This window comes from Hyla sarda, chromosome 10, assembly GCF_029499605.1.
Source record: "Hyla sarda isolate aHylSar1 chromosome 10, aHylSar1.hap1, whole genome shotgun sequence".
Classification (NCBI taxonomy): Eukaryota; Metazoa; Chordata; class Amphibia; order Anura; family Hylidae; genus Hyla; species Hyla sarda.
Genome location: NC_079198.1, coordinates 19,610,222 through 19,627,228, shown reverse-complemented (window position 1 = coordinate 19,627,228; position 17,007 = coordinate 19,610,222). Strand labels below are relative to the sequence as shown.

At 41.0% G+C, this 17,007-nt stretch overlaps 1 protein-coding gene across 1 annotated transcript in view; it reads right to left on the bottom strand.

The window, feature by feature from the left end:
- Nucleotides 1–17,007, bottom strand: part of NECTIN2 (nectin cell adhesion molecule 2) — a 97,279-nt gene that overhangs the window by 12,115 nt on the left and 68,157 nt on the right. The window contains exons 6-7 of the mRNA XM_056542413.1: nt 16,630–16,774; nt 2,574–2,634 (exon numbers count right to left, since the gene is read on the bottom strand). Coding sequence (XP_056398388.1) covers nt 2,574–2,634; nt 16,630–16,774 — 206 coding nt within the window. The remainder of the gene's footprint in view (nt 1–2,573; nt 2,635–16,629; nt 16,775–17,007) is intronic.

Below are 17,007 nucleotides of genomic sequence, written 5' to 3'. Positions count from 1 at the left end.
AAGGGTTAATACCACCAGACCCTGTAGCATTATTGCAACACCCCAGTTCACCTCATATAAATTATATTATTTATATTATATATTTATATGATATAGACAAACCCACCATTTTGGTAGGACCGGAACTATTTAATGTACACGGGCGCCTCCCGCTTTCCCCTTTGCCTTAATATATTCAGATCTGCCTGAAGATAGATTACCAAAAATTATGATATATATATATATATATATATATATATATATATATATATATATATATATATATTACATATATATAGTTATATAGTTACCGTATTTTTCGCCGTATAAGACGCACTTTTTCTTCCCCAAAACTGTGCGTCTTATACGGCGAATATACCCCTATCGCGGCGGTCCCTGCAGCCGGGACCCGCGGCTAATACAGGACATGATCGATCATGGTGATGCCCTGTATTAACCCTTCAGACGCGGCGATCAAAGCTGACCGCCGCATCTGAAGGGAAAGTGACACTAACCCGGCTGTTCAGTCGGGCTGTTCGGAACCGCCGCGATTTCACCGCGGCGGTCCCGAACAGCCCGACTGAATAGCCGGGTTAGTGCTTACAGGACACCGGGAGGGACCTTACCTGCCTCCTCGGTGTCTTCTCCGTTCAGGGATCCCCTGTATGGCCGGCGCTCTCCTTCCTCGTCATCACGTCGTCGCGTACGTGCGTCGGCGTGCGTCGGCGTGCGTAACGACGTGATGGCGGCGACGGAGAGCGAGGATACCCGGTCGGCAGCAGAGATGTTCCAGAGTGACGGGGACACGGAGACAGCGATGGAGCGACATCCAGGGCAGCGGTGACGGGTCCGGAGCGGCGGGGACACGTGAGTATTACCTCCTATGCAGTGGTCTTCAATCTGCGGACCTCCAGATGTTGCAAAACTACAACTCCCAGCATGCCCGGACAGCCAACGGCTGTCCGGGCATGCTGGGAGTTGTAGTTTTGCAACATCTGGAGGTCCGCAGGTTGAAGACCACTTTTGGGTTCAAAATCTTTATTTTTTTAGATTTTGCACCTATAAATTGGGTGGGTCTTATACACCGGTGCGTCCTATAGGACGAAAAATACGGTATATAGTTATATAGTTATATTATTATTTTATTCATTAAATTGTTTTTAGTTTTTTATTCATATATTTTATCTATGTATTTGCTTATTTCATTTTCTCCATTTTATTAATTAAATAGTTTTTATTTATGTATTTTATTTATTTATTTATTTATTTACTTATTTCTTTTTCCCCAACTTGAGAGTTAGGCTGCGTTCACACGGCCGTCTATACCCGTCCTGTTCTTTTCCCGTCAAAAATAAAAACATACTTAAAAAAACCCAGACAATAACGGATGCACGCGGATTTTATCCGTTTGTCTCCGTTATTGTTCAGTTAATAAACCAAAAAAAATATATGTTTTTTTTTTTGCTCTGAGCATGCTCAGAAGTAAAAACGGATCAAAAAACGGATTGAAAAAACGGATGCAGACTTCAGTGTTAAATTTACTGTATCCGTATTTTTCTTTCGTTTTTTTGACTGAAGAAAAAAAATACTGCATGTGCCTTTTTTTCTGCCGTCAAAAAAAAAAAAAGGAAATGAGTGCAGACGGGTACAAACGGATGTTAACGGATGTTTTTTTAAACCGTTTTTTTTTTATCCGTTTACACAGCCTGCAAGAACGGAACCGAAACGGGGATAAAAAAAAAAAAAAAACGGGGACAGACGGCCGTGTGAATGCACCCTGAGAGGTAAACAGCAAAAGACAACATGGCATAGAAATAATATTTCAGTAATATTAAAGGGGTATTCCAGGAAAAAACTTTTTTTTATATATCAACTGGTTCCAGAAAGTTAAACAGATTTGTAAATTATTTCTATTAAAAAATCTTAATCCTTTCAGTACTTATGAGCTTCTGAAGTTAAGGTTGTTCTTTTCTGTCTAAGTGCTCTCTGATGACACGTGTCTCGGGAACCGCCCAGTTTAGAAGCAAATTCCCATAGCAAACCTCTTCTAAACTGGGCGGTTCCCGAGACACGTATCATCAGAGAGCACTTAGACAGAAAAGAACAACCTAAACTTCAGAAGCTCATAAGTACTGAAAGGATTAAGATTTTTTAATAGAAGTAATTTACAAATCTGTTTAACTTTCTGGAGCCAGTTGATATATATACAGTATATATAAAAAAAAAAAAAAAAGTTTTTTCCTGGATAACCCCTTTAATCTAATAAATAATATCACCTATGAGGAAAGCATTTGTTTACTGGAAAGCACATGTTCTACAGGAGGACACAGACGTCCTCCTAGGAAGTGACTCCCACCGCACCATATGGGATGGGGATTAATAGGAGAGAGGATTATTGTTAAAAGGCAAGTACCTAGAGCAGTGATTCCCTACCATTGTGCCTCCAGCTGTGGCAAAACTACAACTCCCAGCATGCCCGGACAGCCTTTGGCTGTCCGGGCATGCTGGGAGTTGTAATTTTGCCACAGCTGGAGGCACCCTGGTTGGGAAACACAGACCTAGAGTGTATTTGTAAAGCAGGAGGTATATTTTACCTGTTCTGTCTGCAGCTTCAAAGATGGTGGTGGTGGTTTATATGCAGGCGGTCCATCAAACCTGAGAGAGAAGCATATGAAGTCAGATGCATGGATGTGGTATGGAGGAAAGAACCATATACAGTGGTCCCTCAAGTTACAATATTAATTGGTTCCAGGACGTCCATTGTATGTTGAAACCATAACTCTATGGAAACCTGGTAATTGGTTCTGAAGCCACCAAAATGTCATCCAAAAAATAGGAAAAAGTGAGAATTAAAGAAAAATAAGTAGATAACTAATATAGATAAAGCAAATCCTTACGTATAAAAGTAAGAAAGATCTTCTGGGAGCTGTAAATCACTGTCTATGTAGAGGACAGGAGCTTCTTCAGGGTCCTGTACAGAACACACACTGGCCCTCATTTACTATTGCAAACCCGACATGTTTTGTCGGGTTGGGCGCCAGATTCTGTCGCATTGCGCCAGAAATTCTGTCTGCGCCAGATTTTGCGCCAGAATTGAAAAAAAAAAAAAACCCCGACTAACTCTCCATTTTGCTAAGAAAACCCGAAAAAGAGGCATGGTCGCCGGGAAAAGGGGACGTGGTCTCCCCGAAAAGGGGCGTGTTCCTGACATTTTCACAAAAACCCAACATATTTACTAAGGTTTCCACATAAAATGTGGTGGATTTGAGCTGAGGAAAACCCGACAGATCAGAGCATGTGGATAAAAAAAGCAAAGTGTAGGAAAAGTGGAAAATGTAGGGAAACCTTAGTAAATACCGTGGAAAATAAATTGTAGGGAATTAAAACCCACAAAGAAACCTACACAACACTCTTAGTAGATAAGGGCCAATGTCCTAAAAAAGTAACATGGAGCCGCCCTCACCACTCTGTACTGTAGGGGGCGCTACCAGACACCAGTCAGTGCATACACTTCAGTAATACAGGGGTTTTACCAGTGAAATGTCCATTCTGATTGGTCGGTTCTTCCAGCCAATGACATATTTCACAGATCTGGACTGTCTGTACACTGTATGTTGAGTCTGGTTTCAAGTTACAATAGTCCAGAAAAGACCATTGTATGTTGAAACCATTGTAAGTTGAGGGATCACTGTACAGGAATGTAAAAAAAAATAATAAAAAAATAAACATAGTAAATACATATAAAGAATCATTGTATTTTAGGTAAAAAGAATAAATAGGATTTGTAGGACTAAATGATAGTTCACAATATAGTCTCTCAAATATAGACCAATGAGGATGATTTTAGAAGGTCCATCAGATAGACAGTAGAATCTGCTATCACAGATTCACAGATTTCATGAATATACAGTGTAGGCACAATCCACATCACAGTGGGAACTGGATTTCACAAGGAGAATCAGTATCTTTTATAAGGCAGCACGCTAAGGCTGGATTCACACTACAGAATTTCCGGCATGTGGCCAGGACTGCACGGACATTGCCGTCCCCATAGACGGCAATGTATGAGGAGCATATTCCGCCTGCAATGAGATTCTGCTGCAGCAGAATTTCCAACCTAAATTCCTGAGCGGAATTCTGGCTGGAAATTCCGTATTGTAAACCTAGCCTTGGGCTGTGTTCACATTATGGAGTTTCCGAGCAGCAGAATTCTATTGGCTGGCAATGTGATTTTGCTTCGCTGCTGCAATTCCACTGCTGAAAGAACGATCTTGTAAATAATTTTGCAGGAATCTGCTTGGAATACAATTGGCATCTATGTGGGCGGCATTGTAGGCACAGTCCTGGCAGTGACTGATTCAGTTGTCGCAGGCCGCAATTTTGCAGTGTGAACCTAGCCTTAGGATTTCATACACCTATCCAGAACCCTGCCCTGTACTCATGTAACTACACTGTAGGGTGTGTCTGATTTGGTTGATAAGCCATGTTCCAGACTAAAAGGGTACCTTTCATAAAAAAAAAAAAAACGTTTGATATATTATAGATTAATGTATGCAGAATAACTTCCCAATAGCATATTATTTAAAAATATGCTTCTTTCTATTTAATTTTCCACTTTGAAAAATGACCACTAGAGGTCTCCCTAACAGTCCTGGCCGCAAGCCCTTTTTTTTAAAAATAAATTTCAGACTCATGCTGAAGTCCTCAATCTCAGACTGCAGCCGGGACACAAACAAGCTCAGCTGGCAGCTCTGAATCTTCTCCTCTATGTTTACAACTGCATGTGTAGAGAGAAGAAAGATCGGAGCTCAGATAGTAAAAAGAATGAGGGCCTGCAGTAAGGCAGAGTCAGGAGTGTGCCCTGCTGTGCTATGAGCACAGTGCTGGCTCCTGCCTGTCTGATTGATAGGCAGGGAGCAGTGCTGAGCTTGTCTGTGTCCCGGCTGCAGTCTGAGATTTAGGACTCCTGCATGAGTCTGAAATCTATAAAAAGGGCTTGCGGCCAGGACTGTTGGGAGACCTCTAGTGGTCATTTTTTCAAAATGGAAAATTAATTAGAAAGAAGCATATTTTTTAATAACATGCAATTGGAAATTTATTCTGCATACATTAATCTTTAATACATCGAAAGTTTTTTTGATATTATAATAACAATTATAATATTTATTTATATAGTGCTAACAAATTACACAGCAATTATATGTCTGTATTTGTACCGTCAAATTTAGAGATATTACAATATTATACACTAAGGGGGAGATTTATCAAAACCTGTCCATAGGAAAAGTTGCCCAGTTGCCCATAGCAACCAATCAGTTCGCTGCTTTCATTTTTGAAAAGGCCTCTGAAAAATGAAAGAAGCGATCTGATTGGTTGCTATGGGCAACTCCAACTTTTCCTCTGGACGGGTTTTGATGAATCTCCCCCTAAATATTTAAACAAGAGGAGCGATGTCCTTGCTAGCGAGAGATTATAATGTAGGGGGAATGAGAGAGAGGTTTTTGAAAAAAAATAAAAATAAATAAAAACGACGCAAAAAACTGTATGTTGCCTTCCTAAATGTTTCCATGGGAATAGAGTGCCCTTCCTACACCGGTTTGGTTTAGGTCTATTAAGGTGCCCATTGCTGTTGCCTGCAGCATGATTGTGTGCCTAAAAGAAGAAGAAAAAAAAGGGTGCCCTTTGAAGACACAAAAAAAGGGCGCCCAGGAAAGTGACTGCGCAGGGCGCGCTTCTATGTGATGCGTGATAAGCACATAAACAACCACTAATGTATGTAAAGTGTTGTCCAAAAAAATAAAATAAAAAAACCCAATCATTATTGTTCTGATATACAATATAGATTGCTACCTAAAGTAGTGTTTCCCAACCAATGTGTCTTCAGCTGTTGCAAACTACAACTCCCAGCATGCCCGGACAGCCGTTGGCTGTCCGGGCATGCTGGGAGATTGTAGTTTTGCAACAGCTGAAGGCACATTGGTTGGGAAACACTGACCTAAACCAATTATATGTAGAGATGAGCGAACTTACAGTAAATTCGATTCGTCACGAACTTCTCGGCTCGGCAGTTGATTACTTTTCCTGCATAAATTAGTTCAGCTTTTAGGTGCTCCGGTGGGCTGGAAAAGGTGGATACAGTCCTAGGGGACTCTTTCATAGGAATGTATCCACCTTTTCCAGCCCACCGGAGCACCTGAAAGCTGAACTAATTTATGCAGGAAAAGTCATCAACTGCCGAGCCGAGAAGTTTGTGATGAATCGAATTTACTGTAAGTTCACTCATCTCTAATTATATGGTTAAATTATTATAATTTTTTTTAATTGTCTCGCCTGTCTTACACTTCCATGGGAAAAAAATGTATTCCACACGCCGGATGTGGAAGTGATGTACAAGACTGTTGCGTTCCACGGACCAGTACACAAGCGCCATTGTCATTCTGTAAATTAACTTCCCTATATACAGGGTCTATTATACATATTGGTCGCACATGACTACGCGTATGAGAAATATGCAAAAAATCGCGTCTCAAATTACGATGGCAGAAACTCAAGTAGTGTTGCCATGGGAACTCCCCTGACTTCTTCTCTAGACATATAGATAATGTACATTATATACTGTATTGTCTACTATAGGTCCATACAGTAAGGGAACTCAGGACTCAATGAATTGAAATATAATGAAACTTCTAGAACTAAATGTAAGTTTCCAAATAAAAGACACACATACATAAATCTAGTCTAAAAATCTATAAATTACAATAAATCTATAGTTTATAAAATAAAGTTACACACACACACACATATATAAATATATCTATCTATCTATATATTATATATAAAAAAATATATATATATATATATAAAAAATATATTTATATTCAATTATTCATTCATTAATAATAATAACAATGATAATTATTAACCACAACAATAACAACAATTATAACAATAACAATTATAGTATATTATTATTATTATTAGTCCATACAGAATAGAAACTCAGGACTAGATAAATTGAGATATAAAGAAAGATATTTCTTGTAAGTTTCCAAATAAATGAAACTGATTTATACATAAAGAAGTCTAAAAATCTATAAATTATTATACATCTATAGTTTAGAAACATATATATATATATATATTTATTTTATTTTATTTATTATTATTATTATTATTAATATTATGATTTTTATTTTCTAACATCATTATTATATTTATATGATCTCACATTATTATTTTATTTATATTATCTCACATTATTATTATTATTCTCTAAACTCTTATTGAGATCATTTGAAATCAATGAGTTCTGTAAAGAGAAGAGTATTTTTCTGTTTACCTAGCAATTTAACCCCGTTCTTTTTTATTTCTTTATTTTATTTCTATTTTCTTTTTCAAAAAGCAATAAAGTATGAGCAATAATAAAAGCAAATAAGGTCTCTGGAAGAAGAGAATCCTTCAAATCCCTTGGGTCCTTATCATAATATTTTAGGAAATGACTGGATACATTATGTTTTTTGTATCCAAGGGAAATCTCAGACCGATGATTATTCAGTCTTTCCCACAGGGACCTCATAGTTCTATATAACATTATTATAACAATATTTTAATATTGTAAATACCTAAGAACATAAAGGACATTCTTACTACCCAAGTTAGGGCCCATTTACACTACATATTTTCCAAGCAGAATATCCAGTGCAGCAGCCTCCCACTATGTATTTCCAACAAGTGTCTATGGAGACGGCACATTTCCAAGCGATTGTAGGACCGGCTTGTTCTGCAGATTTCTGCTGCCTACAGAATTTCCGCCCGGAATCCGGAATATCTCTGGAGAATACCAGTGTGAATGAACCTTAGGGATTGTACCTATGGGTCGCCTGGTTTCAACAATTGAAAGTGGTAAACTGATGGAATAGACCATCTCTATCACTTAAAGGGGTTATCCAGGAAAAAAACTTTTTTATATATGAACTGGGTCCACGCCCCGCCTCCTCCATTCATGCTGGGGGCTGCACCAAGGTAATAGCCCTCTCTTATCTGAATAAAAGGAGATACCTTAAAGGGGTATTCCAGGAAAAAACTTTTTTATTTATATATATATATATATATATATATATATATATATATATATATATCTCAACTGGCTCCAGAAAGTTAAACAGATTTGTAAATTACTTCTATTAAAAAATATTAATCCTTTCAGTACTTATGAGCTTCTGAAGTTAAGTTGTTCTTTTCTGTCTAAGTGCTCTCTGATGACACCTGTCTTGGGAACCGCCCAGTTTAGAAGCAAATCCTCATAGCAAACCTCTTCTACTCTGTGCAGTTCCCGAGACAAGCAGAGATGTCAGCAGAGAGCACTGTTGCCAGACAGAAAACAACAACTCAACTTAAGAAGCTAATAATTATTGAAAGGATTAAGATTTTTTTTTTTATGGAAGTAATTTACAAATCTGTTTAACTTTCTGGAGCCAGTTGATATATAAATAAAAAAGTTTTTCCTGGAATACCCCTTTAAGGTATCTCCTTTTATTCAGATAAGAGAGGGCTATTACCTCGGTGCAGCCCCCAGCATGAATGGAGGAGGCGGGGCATGGCGTCACGAGGGGGGCGTGGACGTGACATCAAGCCTCGGGGGCTGCACCAAGATCGCGGAGGGCCCCAGTGGCGGGACCCCTGCAATCAGACATCTTATCCCTATCCTTTGGATAGGGGATAAGATGTCTAGGGGCGGAGTACCCCTTTAAGAGATTGCATCCGATTATCACTAAAATTGTTGAATAACCATGTTTTTGTTTTTTTTTTAAAGTCAAATTTTCCATATTTTTGTAATCACTTCTTGAATGCATCTGCGGTAGGTGTTATACTTAGTGATAAAAAGAAACTTTTTAGTCCTTTTTTTCTCTCTCTGGTATAAGAAAAAAATAAAAGTAAATCATTGGAAACAACTAAAATAGATTGTTGGATTTTATTCAAGAACTTAACACAAACACCTGTGGAATTTTTACTTGTTAACGTTAGCAAGCGAGAGAGTGTTCCTTGATTTGGAATGTATTTATTTATTTTTTTAAACATCAAAACACTCAAATACAGTGAGACATTTTATAAGCCGATGCCAACAGCTTTCTGGCCATAACAGGAGATGGAGGAACAATACCCAACCATAGAACATCGAAAGGTCCTTCTACACAGCCCAATTATTGGCCGAATGAGCATTTGTAGGAACGCTCGTTTTCGATAATAATATCATGTACAAGGGGCCAGCAATCAGCTGACAAAAAAAAAATATATATATATTATGTTTTGGAAATCTAATTCATTGGTTGATCGCATTATTGGTTGAAGCATCATTATTGACCACACATCGCCCTGTGTAAATGGGTCATGTGTGGCCGCCAATGACGTCCTGCGACTGATTGAGACTTGAGGCTCATGAAATCATCGCTGAGCACTTCTGATTGGCACACACTTCTTATTAGCCTATTTTGGGTATTTGTATGTTAAAGGAGTAGTAGATTAATACGGGGATCTAAATAGAGAACAAGTGGAAAAAAATTCTAATAAAAGAAAAGCGAAAAATAGACGATTAAAAGGAAAAGTGTAATGGTATATAACTTATCCCCTATTCGAAGGATAGAGGATAAGTTATAGATCATAGGGGGTCCTATATGGGGTCTCCTGTATGGGGCCCCGGCAGTCCACATGAAGGGAGTGTTCAGTGTATCTCTATGGGATACATGGGGGGGGCGCGCGTCGGCTGCTGGGTACGGACACGCCCCCTTCCTACAAGCCTAGATAGGGGGCTTCTGTCGATATATAGTGTTCTTAGACTTAGCAAAAACATTTGATACTGTCCCTCATAGACGTCTGATAGGTAATTTAAGGTCTTTGGGAGCCGTCTGTCATACCCATCTTCTGTCGGTCCAGATGCTCCTGCGCCTTTTACTTCGAGTCAGTCATTCCGGCAGCAATCCATCAGCGAAGCCATGTTCAAGAGTCAGCAGTATGTGCTCACTCATCCAACGGCGCAGAAGCTGAATGTGCTTCTGTCCAAGTTGCTGGTGCTGCAGTCCCTCCCTTTTCAAGTGGACATAAAGCCATGAGCATGGGGTTGTGCTGAGAGGCAGGGGCTGGGACAGGCAGTAGCTGGCCCAGATACAAGTAAAAGCTTTTTTGCTGCAGCAACTTATATACTGCAGCAATTATACACTATTGGAGCTGGAAAGGATTTTAAGTTTTCTCATTCCAATTACCAGGCTCTGTCATTGTGCCGCTCTGCAGCAGTGATTGTAATAGCGACGCCTGTAATCTGCATGTCCTTCTGAATAACAGTATTATTTCACTAACACAGCACACTCCCTATGCGTGTTAAGACAAGGCAAAGTGTTCTACACCTCTACTGAGGCTCTCTGTAGCCCAGAAATAGCCATTTTTAATAGCGATTCACCGTGAATAAATTTGGATCGAACCAAATTTTTTCAGAAAATTTGGCCGAATCAAATTTTTCAAAAATTCGCTCATCTCTAGTGGTAACTAGAAGCGGGTTTCCTGCTCAGGGAAATCCACTGCCAGTTACACTACCAATCATCTGAACAGGCCTGCTGGCAGTCTGAAAATCTGCCACTATTGCGGATTTTCCACCAAACTACGGTAATACAAATGAATGTTAGTGTAACTCGCAGTGGATTTCCCGCAGCAAGTTACCAGCATGTTAAACAGAGCTTAAAGGGGTGCTCCGCTGCTAGACATCTTATCCCCTATCCAAAGGAAAGGGGATAAGATGTTTGATCGCCGGGGTCCCGTTGCTGGGGCGATCTCCCACAGCACCCGACGTACTAAACAAACACCTGGTTCCTATGGCGGTGGTCGTGACATCACGACCATGCCCCCTTGTGACGTCACATCACGCCCCCTCCATTCATGTCTGTGGGAGGGGGCGTGTCAACTGACACGCCCCCTCTCACAGACATGCATGGAGAGGGCATGGCTTGACATCACAGGGAGGGAGGGGTTGGCCGTGACATCACGATCACTGCCTCCAGCTTCGGGTGTTCTGAACACTGCAGCACCGGAGTACCCCTTTAATAGCTCCTCCAGTTTGATCAAAAAGAAAATATCAAGGAATACGAATAGTCCATATAGCAGCAATCAGTAAAGACAAAAAGCAATGTCCAGCGTGGAGGTTCAAGCAATTCTTGGAAGTTTATTCAGCAATTAGCCAACATGCCAAACAGGTGACACGTTTCGGCCACAGTGCTCAGCCTTAATCGTAAGATTAAGGCTGCGCACTGTGGCCGAAACGCATCACCTGTTTGTCATGTTGGCTAATTGCTGAATAAACTTCCAAGAATTGCTTGAACCTCCACGCTGGACATTGCTTTTTGTCTTTGCTGTTACTCTGGATCGAGGGTCCGGTCCTAGTCTCGTGTCGTGGAGTGGGCGAGAGGGGGAGCTGTGTCTACCATTGTTTGCGTCATAGTAGCAATCAGTGCACCACTCCTGGTTGTCTACAGACGTGAATACCCAAAAAGTTTTGTCTCAACATATTTTCTCTGCAATATGTTCTGCTCGGTAAGATGTCCCAGCAGGAAAGGCTGAATAAACACCACTTTAAAATTTCCCTGGGATAAGAACAAAATATCATGATAAAGATGCAAGAGATTTGAAGGTTCCTCCAGCTGAGTTAGTAAAAAGCAGAAACATCATAGATTTTACTGAACTCATTGATTCCTAATGGTCTTATAGAGAATTTGGAGAATGGTTTTCTGAACCACACACATCTTTATAGAATTCCACTTAAACAGGCCCCTATTTCTAGAAAACACTTTTAATAAGTGGCTAGCGAGCCATAAAAAGTGTCTAAAGCACATAATATATGTGGCGCATTGCGCGTACGCCAGCTGTGCTTAGTAAATCTTTTCCATTGTGTACATTTCCTTCTACGATTGCATAACTTATTGATCTGTTGACTTATTTATGGATATGTCTATTTGTTTTATATATTTGGAACTTATATATATTTTTTTTAATATACTTGAAGTTTATTTATGTCTGTGGTGTCCCGGTACCGTATTGCATACCGTACCTTGTATGGTGGTCCCCAAAGTCAAAGTAACTACGCTCAAGTAGGGTCCCCCAGATGGGACAGCCCCTAATCGCCTCTCCTATATGCTAATTCTGTGATGTTTATCTGTATATATTTAATAATAATGTGTATTTAGTATAATGTATAGTATACTTACCATTTTAGCGTCGCAGGACCTTCGGTCATGTGACTATGTTAATATCCTCTATGTTATGTTGGAGGACCTTTGGAGGTCCTTGGATCACATGTTTACCCATAATGCTATGTAAGGATGATTGACAGAAGTATAGGACCAATCAGCACTAGTCCAGCCCCTGCCCATATAAGGGAGCTGTAGCCAATTATGGCTCTCTTGGGTTGCTGCTCTCATGGATGCCGGACTAGCAGGACGGATCTGCGCAACTTTCAAAGACAAGCTAGGCCAGAAAACCTACCGGCCTCAGCCTAAACTAAACCGTGAGTTCTAAACTAATCCCCGCTAAAGCTAGCGTGACTACTGGACCGCAACTAAACCCCTAAATCCAGTGGAACAGTGCATATCAGTCTAAGGACTCTAAATTGCTTAACGTCCCAACCACTGTCAATCTCCAAGAGAATTTGCATGTACAGTTCCTGTTATGAAGCTTGCATAAAATCTTCAGTAAAAGTTCCAACTGTTTTCAGCAAACGCTCCGGTTGTGGACATTCAATTATGCTATACCTCCCTATCGCTCTTGGGAAGAGTGGCGATAGGACAAGCATTACAGAGGAGCTCTAACCCTGGCGTCACGAATAGAAAGGGTTAACCAGACACCCTTTAGTCACTGCACAGCTAAACTCCCTATACCCTACTCCCCCAGGCTATCACATGTCTAAGTACCTTTGCTCTATATTGTATGAAATGTATATCTATAGGTGTGTGTGTGTGTGTGTCTATCCTTTCCATCCATTCATCCTTCCCAGTCTATCCTCCGCCGTCTATCCTTCCCAGTCTATCCTTAATAGATACTAGAGAGCAAGCCAGGAGAGTTCCTATTGTAACATTACTTGAGTTTCTTCCATCGGAACAGAACGCATGGGGTGTTCTTGGCATATTTCTTACGTTTGTAGTTATATACAAGAAATATTTCAGGATAGGCCTCATATCCATGGTTGTTAATACAGGTTTCCATTTGGTTTAGTAATAGAAAGATACTCACCATATCTCTGATGATATTTTCATTACATATTATTCCGTTATAAAAGAAAATATTCCGTGTTTTTTCCTTTTCTACAGTACACGCTGTTCATTTGGACAACTAGTTACTTACACGAGGGATTGTTTTTGTTCTTCTCACTCACCACATAGTAGTGCCGGGTGCGCAGTTACTTTACTGTGCACTGCTTGGTAGGTGTTTTTTCGCACTCTATCCAGCTTTTTTGGACATCCATTTGGGCTTTAGTCCTATACATGTTTATACATGAACTGTGATTTTTGTAATATTTACGCACTTTTTGAACCACCAATGACATTCTGTGGCAGGGACTTTTTTTTTTTACTATTGTTTTTCACTGTATGTGTCTATTTCTCATCCCTTTAATGTTTTTGCTGCTCTAATTTATGATTATATATTTTTAAATGCAACTTTTTGCTATGGGATTAGTAATCAGGTAATTTGGATTTCACTGTAAATCCAGTTCCACAGAAGAGCTGGGTACCCCCACGATCTCCAGAACAGGGCCCTAGCTCTCCCCGCTGCATTAAGCATTAGATTCCATGCATTGTCTATGGAGGCACCAAAGATACCTGAGTGCTGTCACAATTGGACTATTCTCAGCTTATTAAAGTTATCCAGCCAAAGGGCAGCACCCGCATTCTATGCGGGGCTCTATCTCCAGTCTCGGAAAGCATTTTTTTCCGGGACTGGAGACGTGAAGTAACGTCATGCCCCCTCCCATAGACATGGACGGAGGGGACATGTCGTGATGTCACAAGGGGGCATGTCGTGATGTCACGAGGGTGCGTGGTGTTACATTACATCATGTCTCCAGTCCTAGAAACAAAAAATGCGTGTGCAGCGGTGCCCCCCCCCCCCGCCTCCACGATCATACATTTTCTCTTATAAGATATCTTTGGTCAGATAACCCCTTAAAGGGGTACTCCACTGATAAACAATTTTCTTTTAAATCAACTGGTGCCAGAAAGTTTTTAAATTTGTAAATTGCTTCTATTAAAAATGTTTAATCCTTCCAGCACTTATCAGCTGCTGTATGCTCCAGAGGAAGTTGTGTAGATCGTTTCTGTCTGACCACAGTGCTCTCTGCTGTCCATGTCAGGAACTGTCCAGATCAGGAGAGGTTTGCTATGGGTATTTGCTCCTACCGTCTTTCCCCGAAAATTAGACATCCCCCGAAAATAAGGCCTATTGTGCCTTTTGAATCAATGCTAAATATAAGGCCTTCCCCACCAAAAATAACACCTCCCCCTGAAAATAAGGCTTTCCCCCCGAACTTTCCGTTCTGTTTTTTTCTGTAGAGTAGCGGTGGGCGCCGGGCTGCAGCGAGTTTCATCAGGGAGCTACCGCCACAGAGAGAGTCAGCAGTCAGCTGCGGCCGGCTCTCTCTGGATGAAGAGGGATGCCCCTGACTTTGCCCGGGTGGACGTCACTCGTCATCACACCTGCTGCCGCTACACAAGTAACAGCTGCTGTCTGCTGCCCGCTCTGTGAAAGTGTGAGAGTGAGTAGCGGTAGCAGGCTGTGAGAAAATTCGTTGGGGGGGGTATTCGTTGGGGGGAATGTCTGGTGAGGTGAGGGAGTGGAGGGGGTAGGGAGATACTAAATCCATAGTCCACTGGCACAGGAGTGGGGGAGGGGGATCACTTGGCGTAAAATGGCACAGGAGGATAGGAGGGGGGGTTGAAATGGCACAGGGGTGGGGGAGGGGGATCACTTAAAATGACACAAGGGGGATCAGAGGGGGGGAATCAAAAATGGCATAGGAGAATTAGGCACCCCCTGAAAACAAGACCTAGTGCATCTTTGGGAGCAAAAATTAATATACCGTAAGACACTGTCTTATTTTCGGGGAAACAGGGTACTCTGGACAGTTCCCAAAATGGACAGAGGTGTCAGCAGAGAGCACTGTGGTCAGAAAATACATTAAAAAAGAAAATAACTTCCTCTGGAGCATACAGCAGCTCATAAGTACTGGAAGGATTAAGATTTTTAAATAGAACTAATTTACACATCTGTTTAACTTTCTGGGACCACTTGATTAAAAAAAAAAAAAAAAAAAGAAGTTTTCCAGCGGAGTACCCCTTTAATGTTACTGGGCAGGTCAGGCTATATGTCAGCATCCTGTTGCCTATGGAAATACCAAAATGGGAATAGAACTTAAACTGGTGGTAACAGTGACTACATCTACTCCAGGGCCTAATACTCCTAGGAATCCCACTATGACTTGTAAAAGCCATATAACACATCTTTTGAGCCTCCGAGTTTCTTTTGCACATATCTGAGGGAGAAGGTCATGGTCTGTGTTGTCATCCTGTAATTGGATCCAAGTTGAGGAGATTTCTTTCTCTTAACAGGAAATCTAACTAATGTAATATTGAAGAGTAATAGCAGGAAAAAAACATTTTGTGGGGTGTTTGATCACCCTTATCGTAGCTTATAATAGAGGAATTCTGGTTCTTAGTTTCGGCTAAGACAACGTTGAGTCTTGGGGAAAAGTTGTGTTACCATCTCTTATTAGGACTACCATAGATGTGACATGTAGGTACTGTATACTAGTCCTTAACTCAAATACTGAGTCCCCCAACCTTATCCAATGAATACACTACAGTTGAGAGTACCAAAACTTTTGACCAACGCTGCCAGTACCATTGCTGACCCAAAGCGGGATCCAGTTAGCACCAATGCTGAAACATTCTCTTTCATCGAAGCTTATCGGTACAGCTCACCCACCCGTCTGCACCGCGACATGGATGAGACCGGACCCAGGTCTCCTGGAACAAATGAATAAATGAAGCGAAGTCCAGCGCAGTATCAAAGCAATGCTTGAAGTCCATTCAGCAATCAGCCAACATGGAGAACAGGTGACGCGCCCTGGCCACGGTACGTAGCCGTAGGCTACGTACCGTGGCCGGGGCGCATCACCTGTTCTTCATGTTGGCCGATTGCTGAATGGACTTCACGCTTTGCTTTGATACTGCGCTGGACTTCGCTTCATTTATTCATTTATTTTATTTCATCGTTTTATAAGCGAGCACTTTACCTAAACTGGTGAGTACCTCTTCTCCTTAGTGAAAATGGCTATAATCAAAGTAAGTTCCATAGGAAACATTAGGGATATAGGATCACGGGACCCCTGCGATCATATATCTTATCTCCTATCCTTTGGATAGGGGATAAGATGTATAAAGATATATATACCCCTTTAATTCCTATAGGATATTAAGAAGCTGCAGGACAATATAGTAAAATATTTCTATGTGGTAGGAATTATAGGATGGAGAAATGCAAAAAGAATGTCACATTACATTTGACAATACTAAAAGGACGAAAAATGGAGTGAATCTACCGATGACTGTGTGCACTTACTCTTCCTCGTCCTTGGCTGTCTCATTCTTTCGCTGTTGTCGACAGATCATGATCACTGTGGCTGCAACCGCTATTCCAACTATACCGGCTATGATTCCTCCTATGATGCCACCTGTGGTACCGGCTCCAAGTGTGTTCGGTGTCTCTGTATGGACGAAGATGAGAGATTGATGACGATGAATTTGAAGATTTATGGATATAAATATGATGGCAAGACTGTGGGGCATTGTTGTTCAAAGGTCCTTAAAGGGGTTCTCTGGCCCTAAGACATCTTATCCCCTATCCAATGCAAGCCTATGGGAGGGGGCATGACAGCCACCACGCCCCCTCCCATAGGCTTGCATTCAGGGGGGCGGAAGGCGACGTCACACGGATGCG